Here is an 11,643-nt window from a genome sequence, read left to right as displayed (position 1 = left end):
TAATAATTTAATATATATATATATATATAATAATAATTTAATATATATATATATATAATAATAATTTAATATATATATATATATAATAATAATTTAATATATATATATATATAATAATAATTTAATATATATATATATATAATAATAATTTAATATATATATATATATATAATAATAATTTAATATATATATATATATAATAATAATTTAATATATATATATATAATAATAATTTAATATATATATATATATATAATAATAATTTAATATATATATATATATATAATAATAATTTAATATATATATATATATATAATAATAATTTAATATATATATATATATATAATAATAATTTAATATATATATATATATATAATAATAATTTAATATATATATATATATATATAATAATAATTTAATATATATATATATATATATATATAATAATAATTTAATATATATATATATATATATATATAATAATAATTTAATATATATATATATATATAATAATAATTTAATATATATATATATATAATAATAATTTAATATATATATATATATAATAATTTAATATATATATATATATAATAATTTAATATATATATATATATAATAATTTAATATATATATATATATAATAATTTAATATATATATATATATAATAATTTAATATATATATATATATAATAATTTAATATATATATATATAATTTAATATATATATATATATATAATTTAATATATATATATATATATATATATAAAATTTAATATATATATATATATATATAATTTAATATATATATAATTTAATATATATATATAATTTAATATATATATATATATAATAATAATTTAATATATATATATAATAATAATTTAATATATATATATATATATATAATTTAATATATATATAATTATAATTTAATATATATATATATATAATAATAATTTAATATATATATATAATTATAATTTAATATATATAATTATAATTTAATATATATAATTATAATTTAATATATATAATTATAATTTAATATATATATATAATTATAATTTAATATATAATCATAATTTAATATATATATATAATTATAATTTAATATATATATATAATTATAATTTAATATATATATATAATAATAATTTAATATATATATATAATAATAATTTAATATATATATATAATAATTTAATATATAATAATAATTTAATTTAATATATATATAATTATAATTTAATATATATATATATAAATATATATATATATAAATATATATATATATATATATATAATTATAGCCGTGATTTCAACCAAAAAAAAAAAGTATTTAGGTGCCATCAGCTAGAATCGAACCTGAAAGCAAAACTGTAGCATTTAAAGCTGGTGACGTTACCACTGTACCAACGTGACACGCATATGAACTTAGTTTATTTTTAATAAGATCAATGTACATGTATAACAATTTTTTAAAATTTGACACATTTTTGAACCCTGTAAAACAATTTTAACCGGCTAAAGCCCCATAACAGAAAAGTCTGTAAAAAAATCCAATCATTTGCGGCCCTTAGCGCCACTCTGCTACTTTCAGCTCTGGAGGAGATGGAGTTTGAAAATATGGAGCCGTTTATATATTAGATTATATTAAAAGTCTGAATTTGTTGTCATCTCAAATTTTAACGTCATGACAAAATTTCTATCAAACTTAACAACTAAAACTGGAACGCTATGTTTTCGTTTCGATTCTAGCTGATGGCACCCAAATCTTTTAACTTTTGAAATCACTGCTAGATATTGGGGACAATATCATTAATGAAGTATTAGCATTATAATAATGAATAGGAAATCTGCACGAATTAAAATATATTCAAGCGTATTTTACGATTAGGTTAGGCCGGCGGGGGGGGGGGGGGGTAGGTGGAAGAGTGATGCCTATATATACAGGGTGTCCGTAAAGTTACTATACAGTCTTATTGTTTTATATTTGTATTAATAGTTAAGAAATCACTGTATAGTAACTTTACGGACACCCTGTATAGATATTGGGTAAAATATAACACTCAATAGAAAATTGGCTCTATAATAATAAATATGATATCTGCATACATTAAAATATATTTAAGCGTATCTTACAACAGGGCAATGTCAGGCAGTCTGCTGCTTTTATTTGATAATTTCCCCTAATTTTTGCATGATATGCAAGTATATGAAAGTTTTTACTTGGAATGTGATTTTTATTTGTGCCCCGTACTGTAGAAGCACACACAAAAAAACTAACAAAAGAAAGTAGGTGTCAGCAGTTTTTGTAGGAGCCATAATTTGTTTGTTTTTTGTTTTGTTTTGCCCGACGCCTCATCTGAGGTGGGGAGGGAGGTAAATTAAAAAAAAATTTTTTTTTTAATTTTTAAATTTATTACAGTCAACATCCAACTTCTTTTCATAACAGATTTTCTGTTTGAAAAACGAACTAAAATGACCGTTTTCTGAGGAGACTTATGTAAATAAATGTAGGCATAGAAAAAAAAAAAAAAAAAAAAAAAAATGAAAAAAAGCACAAAACAGAAAAAGATTTTCAGTTAATTTATTCACATTTTGTTCTAAATTTTCTGGTTGAAATCACCTGGAAAAAAAAAAAAAATTAAATAACAATCAAATATTTTGTCAACAGAAAATATATTAGAAAAAAAAAAAAAAAAAAAGTTTTTTGAATAAAATTAAATATTTGTAAAACAAAACTCAATTGCTTTTCAATCCAGAGATTAAAAAAAAGTGCTCAAAAATTCAAAAATATAACAAACTAGCATGGGTGCCAAGCGTTGCCCGGGTGTTTGTAGGTGTATGTTGAGCAAAAAAAAAAAAAAAAGTCAATTTTTTAAAACTTTGACTCCTATTATGACCCCTTAAAATGTATTGTTTTGGGCTCAAATCAAGTTATTAAGTTAGATCCATGTCCAAGGAACCTATCTCTAAAATTTCAAGTGTTTAGACCCAAAATTGTTGGAGGAGTTTGGTAGAGTTCTCAAAGGTCAAATCGTTGAACTTTGACCCCCTTAACAGCCAAATTTCTGGCCGAAAACCGATCACATAGATTTTCTTAAATCTCAGTACCCTGTATATCAAATTTCGACTCTGTAGACTAAAAATTGACAGAGTTATTGTGTAGGGAAATATACACCACAGACATGTTCACTTTATAGATAAATGTTATCAAAAAGGCAAGATGAATTACTCTTCTACCTAGCTGAACAAGTCTTTAGTGGTTTTACTCACCCTAGAATGTTTATTCAGTTCGAAAAAGTGTCAAGTGTTTGGGAAGAACAAGTAAAATGACAGCGAATTGACACCTAAATATTCAAATTTGGGTTTGTATTACTGTACAGATTCGAAAAAGTTGTCAAAAAACAAATAACAAATAAATGTTATCAAAGGCAAGATAAGTTACTTTTCTACCTAATTGAATATGTTTTTAGTGTTTTTATTCAATGTAACATGCTTATTAAGCTCGAAAAATCATACAATGTTTACCCATGTATTGGAAAATTTAAAATGGTGCCCGAATCTCTCTTTGACACATTAAGTTTGGGAAAAGGAGTTATAAATAAAAAACTAAACAAAATATGGTTAAAAACTCGCTCAATATATGTTACTGTGACATAGGCTGACATATATTCGGTGGGTTTTTAACAGTATTTTGCATATCTTTTTATTTTTAACTCCTTTTCCCAAACTTACCATGTCAAAGAGAGATTAGGGTGCCATTTTAAATTTTCCAATACATCGGTAAACATTGTATGTTTTTCGAGCTTAATAGGCATGTTACATTGAATAAAAACATCCAGTTAGGTAGAAAAGTAACTTATCTTGCCTTTGATAACATTTGTTATATATTTGTTTTTTGACAACTTATTTGAATCTGTGTGTATAGTAATACAAACCCTCAAATTTTAAAAAATGACTTAACAATAAAAAATAAAACTAAATACTGTTAGAAACCCACCGAATATGTTACCGTAAGACATATTGGGTGGGTTTCTAACAGTATTTTGTATAATTTTTATTTATAAGTCATGGGAGATTTACTTCACGTGTGACACATGACTGAATATTGCAATATACTCACATGTAAAATCTGACATTAGAAAAATTGCCTACTTCTTCAACATTTGATGTCTGGCCAATAAGAGTGGAGCGACAAGACCCGATCCAAAGAAAAGGACAAAGATAACTGTCAATTTATAGCGATTGTTGATGTCAAAGGGCAAGTTCTGAAAAAAATAAAAAAAAATATACTAATATTTACAAATATTTAAAGAATCAGAAAATCAAATTAAAAAAAAAATATATACTAATATTTACAAATATTTAAAGAATCAGAAAATCAAATTTAAAAAAAAAAATATATACTAATATTTACAAATATTTAAAGAAAGAAAATCAAATTTAAAAAAAAATATACTAATATTTACAAATATTTAAAGAATCAGAAAATCAAATTAAAAAAATATATATACTAATATTTACAAATATTTAAAGAAAGAGAAACTCAAATTTAAAAAATAAAAAAAATATACTAATATTTACAAATATTTAAAGAGAAAATCAAATTTAAAAAATAAAAAAATATACTAATATTTACAAATATTTAAAGAAAGAGAAAATCAAATTTAAAAAATATTATACTAATATTTACAAATATTTAAAGAAAGAAAATCAAATTAAAAAAAAATATTATACTAATATTTACAAATATTTAAAGAAAGAGAAAATCAAATTTAAAAAATATTATACTAATATTTACAAATATTTAAAGAAAGAAAATCAAATTAAAAAAAAATATTATACTAATATTTACAAATATTTAAAGAAAGAGAAAATCAAATTAAAAAAAAATATTATACTAATATTTACAAATATTTAAAGAATTAGAAAATCAAATTAAAAAAAATATACTAATATTTACAAATATTTAAAGAATCAGAAAATCAAATTAAAAAAAAAATATATACTAATATTTACAAATATTTAAAGAAAGAGAAAATCAAATTAAAAAAAAATATTATACTAATATTTACAAATATTTAAAGAATCAGAAAATCAAATTAAAAAAAATATACTAATATTTACAAATATTTAAAGAATCAGAAAATCAAATTAAAAAAAAAATATATACTAATATTTACAAATATTTAAAGAAAGAGAAAATCAAATTAAAAAAAAATATTATACTAATATTTACAAATATTTAAAGAATCAGAAAATCAAATTAAAAAAAAAATATATACTAATATTTTCAAATATTTAAAGAATCAGAAAATCAAATTAAAAAAAAAATATTATACTAATATTTACAAATATTTAAAGAAAGAGAAAATCAAATTAAAAAAAATATTATACTAATATTTACAAATATTTAAAGAATCAGAAAATCAAATTAAAAAAAAATATATACTAATATTTACAAATATTTAAAGAAAGAGAAAATCAAATTAAAAAAAAATATTATACTAATATTTACAAATATTTAAAGAATCAGAAAATCAAATTAAAAAAAATATATATACTAATATTTACAAATATTTAAAGAATCAGAAAATCAAATTAAAAAAAAAATATTATACTAATATTTACAAATATTTAAAGAAAGAGAAAATCAAATTAAAAAAAAATATTATACTAATATTTACAAATATTTAAAGAATCAGAAAATCAAATTAAAAAAAAAATATATACTAATATTTACAAATATTTAAAGAATCAGAAAATCAAATTAAAAAAAAAATATATACTAATATTTACAAATATTTAAAGAATCAGAAAATCAAATTAAAAAAAAAATATTATACTAATATTTACAAATATTTAAAGAAAGAGAAAATCAAATTAAAAAAAAAAAAATTGTAAACTTTATTTGCAGACTATTATTATCCTCATCTTTTACTGTTGTTTTAGCAACATTTTGGCCAACTATTCAGAGCCCATGGGACAGTGGATAGAGATATTGAATCTCTACAGTTTTGTTTTTTTTATATGGGGGTCACCACTTATCAAGGCCCGGAGGCCACTCAGGGATAAAGGTTATTGCGTGTACAGTAATCAATGGTTGGTTGGTTGTTTTTTTTACAGCATATCAACCCTTTTCAGGTTATTTAATGCCGAATCTGGTGATTTTGAAGAAAATTTTAATAGAATATATTTGTTTTTTGCAAGTCGGTTTCTATTTAACCCATAGTTGGGACCCTAACAGGTACTACCACTCCGGGTCAGAGTGGACCTGGGAGCAATGGCAATTGAAGGGTGGCTCCACACTCCCCAAAGGATATAGTTTAAGGTCATATCCAGGACCAGTAATCAATGAGATAGTATTGTAGTAATCATTAGTATTGGGGGTTTTGATAGAGTGTCTTACTTAAGGGGGCGGTTTGTCAGGAATTTGTTTATGTTGGATTTGAAGACATCCAAGTTGTAGTCAGGTGGGAAACAGGCAAACGGAAGAGTTCCACAATCGTGCATTTCTGAGAAAGAAGCTCTGCTCATGGAATCTACGTTTGGATTTAGGCACAGATAAAGAGTGGGGAAAATTATTGACAGTAGTTTCAGCCAGACGGGTGTTTCTCGTGAAAGATTGGCGAGGGGGGGGGACGAGAGATTGGAGCTCAGACATGGAAATAACGATAAAACAGAGACAGGCTCGCAACGTCTCTTCTGTGGGAGAGAGGCTGCAGGGAAGAGAAAAGGGCATCCCCCACCAAACCACGAAGTCTATTTTGTACTCTGCCGTTTCAATGCTACCCAAAGTTGGCTAGAGGTTTACTTGGCCAAAATGTGGCAAGACAATGGAAGGCAGTAATTAATAAAGATACAGTTGAAGATTCAGCATTCCTATCCTGTCGCGGTTAACAACTTGACGAAGGTCAGAGGAATAGTTGTTACGAAACGTTAAACAACTATAAAAGATGAGGGTAATAGTCTGCAAATAAATATACAAATTATTCATCTTAAAAAAAAAAGAATTCCAATAATTAAATAAATTTATAAACCTCAAAATTTTCTAGCGATCAACCTGTATGTAATAAAAACAAATCTAGAAAAGTGAGAATGTGTGTGCATAAGGATAACTCTCAACTTATATACTCAACAAATTTTAATCTGCAAACTTTAAATTTGGTATATAGGGTACTCAGACATATGGAAAACTCTTTAATCAGTTTTCATCCAGAAAAAAGGGCTACTAAGGGGTTACAATTGAAAAATTGGTACTTGGAATTTTATCTGCTTGTCAACTGTTTCATGACTGCGCTTGCATGAATCATTCACACGACAACTTCTTTATGTTAAGAATAAGTAGGTTTGAAAACACTTAAAAATCATGGCAAGATGGCCTAATAGTTATCGTACTTGACTCACTGTTTTTGGTTTCGATCTCAGTTTTATTATTTATTTTTGTTTACTAACAAGAAGTGAACTGGTTAGAAAAAAAAAAAACACTTGCATGCACAGGTCTAAGTTTTTGTTTTTAATTTTTCCGTAATTTAAAAAAAAATTTTTTTTTTTTTTTAAATAAGCGTTGGCTGACATGCATGAGTTAGCCCCCCCCCCATTGCGAAATAGGCACTGACTACAATGTTGAACGCAGCGCATTGCAGGGAGCGTTCCTTGAACAAAAAAAAAAAAAAAATGCATGCGTGCACAGTCCCATTATACTCGGTACGTGCAAAATGAATAGCCGATGCTCAAAATACATAAACATTTTGACCCCCTCCCTTTACTTAAAAATTCACCAGAAATCAGGAAATTAACCAGTTTTAATGAAATTTTCAGTATTTATCAAATAATGATCACAGAATATAATGGACCCATTATTTTTATTTAAATCTTAGTGGAAATGTATTATTTTATTTAAACAAAATATACCTTTATTAAAGTTATGGTTTTCAGTAGTAAAAAAAAAAAAAAAAAAAAAAAAAAATGAATGAATTTATTTTTACTTTTTTTTTTTTTTTTTTTTAATGAAAATAAGACATCATAAATTATAACAATTAAAAAAAAAAAATTTTTTTTTACAGTAACATTACGAAAAAAGCCCCTAAAGTTCATATTAATGAATCCGATAAAACTAAGAAAAATTAATTTCTCGAACAACCGATATTATCATTGAATCAAGCATTGTTTATTTAATATTGTCACATAAAAAATTATAATAGCAAATAATATTTCTACTTTTTTTTTTATTATTTTTTTTAAATTACAGGTTTCGCATGATTTTTATATGCAAGATTCCAATATTTTTCTTGCTTGTATGAATGTGAAACTTTCAGTGTAACATAATTTTTACATAATCTAAAAAAATAAAAAAGTTTTAATTTAAAAACAGAAACATAGAAAAATAAATTAAAAAATGGTAAAAATTATACAAACGGTCACAATAGGAATGTACAGATGCACGTTTGGGGCAGAAAAGAAAATCAGCATCCCCTACCTCCTTTTAATTACATGACGTCATTTTCAGATAGTCTTTCGACTGTCTCAGATTTAGGGCTTCGGTAAAATCGATGTTTAGAAAACTTCTGTTTGTTGCGATTTTACGAAGGGTAGAATCCCTTGATTGGGGGGTGGGGGTGGGGGCTAATTAAGTTATTTTTTTGTACAAACAAGGTGTTTTAATATCTTAGGACTTTACTAATTATCTTTGAAACAAACCCAGAAAACTAATATTTATCTTTCAAAGGATTTTTACAATGAATTTATTTAATTTTTAAAATTTAGCTGAATTGGTTAGCTCACCGTGAAAACATTTTGGCACTTCTGCATGACAATGCCATGAGACGAGTTATCGAACACAAAAATATATAACAAAATAAATAACACAAAAAAATGAAAAGCGAAACATTTATGTATAAAAAATATAGTTTTATTATTTCTTTTAAATGAAATAATATTCAAATTGTATTTTTTTTAAATAAATAATGTTAAAAGCATGAAATTTTTTTAGACATGAAACATAAGTTGTTTTTAGAAATTTTTTTTCCTGTACGATTATATAAAATGTAGCAACATATAATTTTTTTATTATTATTTTTCATAAAATTGTATAAAAACATATCAAAATATATCATCAGCTAACAGAATAGTTACAAAACACCCTCCTCTCCAGTGGAGAGGCTCTCCACATGTTAAGAATGGCTTTTTAAATAATAACCTTATTTCAGCACAGATCAATAAGTGCACTAGTACCAAATTTTTAATAATATTGTTTTTCAACGTGTGATACGATTTATCGACCCCTGCTCGACTGACAGGCCCTTTATCGGCCGTTCTTGAAACTAAGATGCACACATTCGCCTCATAACACTGTTATGCAGAAGTGCCAACATTTTTCATAACTTTTTTTTTTTTTCACGTGTACAAATATATATTTTTTTCCTTTTGGAAATTAATTTAATCTTTCATATACTATCAAAAAGTAGTCGGAAACCTACAAAAAAGTTATAAATCGGCTTTCAAAAGCATGTCCCATCTTTATTTGTCTATTTTTGCCCGTATCTACATTATAATTAAGTTTTTGGCTTTGTAATACTGTACACAGATTCGAAAAAGTTGTCAAAAAACAAATATATAACAAATAAATGTTATCAAAGGCAAGATAAATTACTTTTCTACCAAACTGGATATAATTTTCGTGTTTTTATTCACTTTAACATGTTTATTCAGCTCGAAAAGCATACAGTGTTTACCGATGTATTGGAAAATTCAAAATGGCGGCCAACTCTCTCTTTAACACGGTAAGTTCGGGAAAAAGTGTTATAAATAATAAACTAGACAAAATACTATTAAAAAAACACCGAATATATGTCAAGTTATGTCACGGAAACATATTGAGCGAATTTCTAACAGTATTTTGTCGAGTTTAGTATTTATTACTCCTTTTTCCGAACTTACCGTGTTAAAGAGAGAGTCGGCCGCCATTTTGAATTTTCCAATACATCGGTAAACACTGTATGCTTTTCGAGCTGAATAAACATGTTACATTGAATAAAAACACGAAAAATATATCCAGTTTGGTAGAAAAGTAACTTATCTTGCTTTTGATAACATTTTTTTGTTATATATTTGTTTTTTGACAACTTTTTCGAATCTATGTGTACAGTAATACAAACCCAAGTTTTTTATATATATATAAAAAATAAATTTTTTCGACGTGCACCAACATATTACAAACACCCCAACCTCTCCCCATGGTAAGAATGACTTTCGGACTAAACACCCGTAACCTCGAAAGCCGTTCTTAACATGGGGAGGTTGAGGGTATTCCGAAAGCCGTTCTTAACATAGTGATTGGGGGTGTTTATACTGCGCTGGGCTGGGGCGGGTCGTAAAAAAAATACCAAAAATTTTAACTATAGTCTTTTTCAGATCAAAAACGTAAGTAAAATGGGACCGTGCATGCATGCACACTTATTTTTTGTTTAACGAACACTCCCTGCAACGCGCTGCGTTCAACATTGTAGTCGGTGCCTATTTCGCAATTTCCCCGGCCTCACTCGTGTGCCAAGTGTTATTTTAAATAAGAACGCCAAACTGTGATATAAAACAATTTTTATAGCTAATTTTAATTAAGATAATGTTTTAATAGCAACCATTTTAAAGCTGAAAAGTTCAAGATAACCCAAAGAATGTGTAAATCAGGTAGATTTTTATAAAAATATATTCAAAATTAATATTAAATTGTATTTTCAAAATGGCAGCCTTGTTTACTTTGTGACCCTTCGACATTCGAAAATACGTTGAAGCCTTCAAACTGCCGGATGGAAAATTATTTGCTGGCTTGAATTAAGTTTTCTAAAAATTAAATAAAATATCAAGTATTATCGTTCATTTGTGATTCTATACGAAAAATAAACAGTTTCCGATCGGTTTTATCATCGAACCTAGAGGTCATTTATAAAACGAAACTCCGTATTATTGTTTGACGTTAAATACGACAAAAGGGTCAGTTTTAATATGAAGTAATGATTTTATTTATAGTTTATTTTTAAAGACATTTATTAAATAAATAGATAACTATTTTTTAAAAAATGAACAAAAATTTTAAATTATTACACTTAGAGAACTTCGTATTCAATTCGAAACGATTTTAGCAAGGTCATATAATAAATAAACATTTCCCTGGAAGAGGAAAAAGGCAGGAGTCAAATAAAACAAATAAAATTCGTATATTAAATATGTCATCCATCTTACGTTTCCGGGGATTCCCTTTTGTTGGAAATCGCTACGGACAACCTGCGTGGTGGAGAACCCACGTCTGGAGAGCATGGAAAGGGCTTTTCTGGCGAACATCTTGGTAGGCTTTTTCGCGGTGCGTGACTTGGGAGAAAGAAGTCAGCGAAACGAAAGTATAAATCCGGAAGTGAAGACGAACAGCCAATCAGAATGCGCCGTTTTGATCAGCTGACCGGAAGACATTTTTAAAGTTGTTTACGATAGCTTCACTAAATAGTTACGGAAACCCATACAGAAATAACCATTGTATCGATAAGCTATTTAAATATCCGTTTTTCTTTTTTTCATTTATACAATAGTGTCGCAACACACACACACACACACACACACACACACACACACACACACACACACA

General features: G+C 25.4%; 1 protein-coding gene across 1 annotated transcript; it reads right to left on the bottom strand.

Moving 5' to 3' along the window:
• Positions 1 to 2,576: 2,576 nt before the first annotated feature.
• LOC145267046 (cytochrome c oxidase subunit 7C, mitochondrial-like) lies at positions 2,577 to 11,419 on the bottom strand. The gene is made up of 3 exons (XM_080122988.1): positions 11,247 to 11,419; positions 4,132 to 4,276; positions 2,577 to 2,631 (listed from the first exon to the last, which is right to left on the bottom strand). Exons 1-2 carry the CDS (start codon positions 11,343 to 11,345, stop codon positions 4,160 to 4,162), a joined length of 216 nt encoding a protein of 71 aa, XP_079979114.1. The 5' UTR covers positions 11,346 to 11,419; the 3' UTR covers positions 2,577 to 2,631; positions 4,132 to 4,159.
• Positions 11,420 to 11,643: the final 224 nt, after the last annotated feature.

This window comes from Euprymna scolopes, chromosome 42 (genome assembly GCF_053919585.1).
Source record: "Euprymna scolopes isolate OS-2025 chromosome 42, ASM5391958v1, whole genome shotgun sequence".
NCBI classification, from domain to species: domain Eukaryota; kingdom Metazoa; phylum Mollusca; class Cephalopoda; order Sepiida; family Sepiolidae; genus Euprymna; species Euprymna scolopes.
Note: the sequence above shows the minus strand (reverse complement) of the source record. Positions and strands in the feature narration are given on the sequence as shown.

What these genes read in the sequence shown, in the direction of transcription:
- LOC145267046 (XM_080122988.1), bottom strand. Translation starts at nt 11,345, where the DNA reads ATGTTCGCCAGAAAAGCCCTTTCCATGCTCTCCAGACGTGGGTTCTCC. An exon ending in AAAAGGGAATCCCCGGAAAC is followed by an intron (nt 4,277 to 11,246) that starts GTAAGATGGATG and finishes TATTTTTTTCAG; the next exon opens with AACTTGCCCTTTGACATCAA.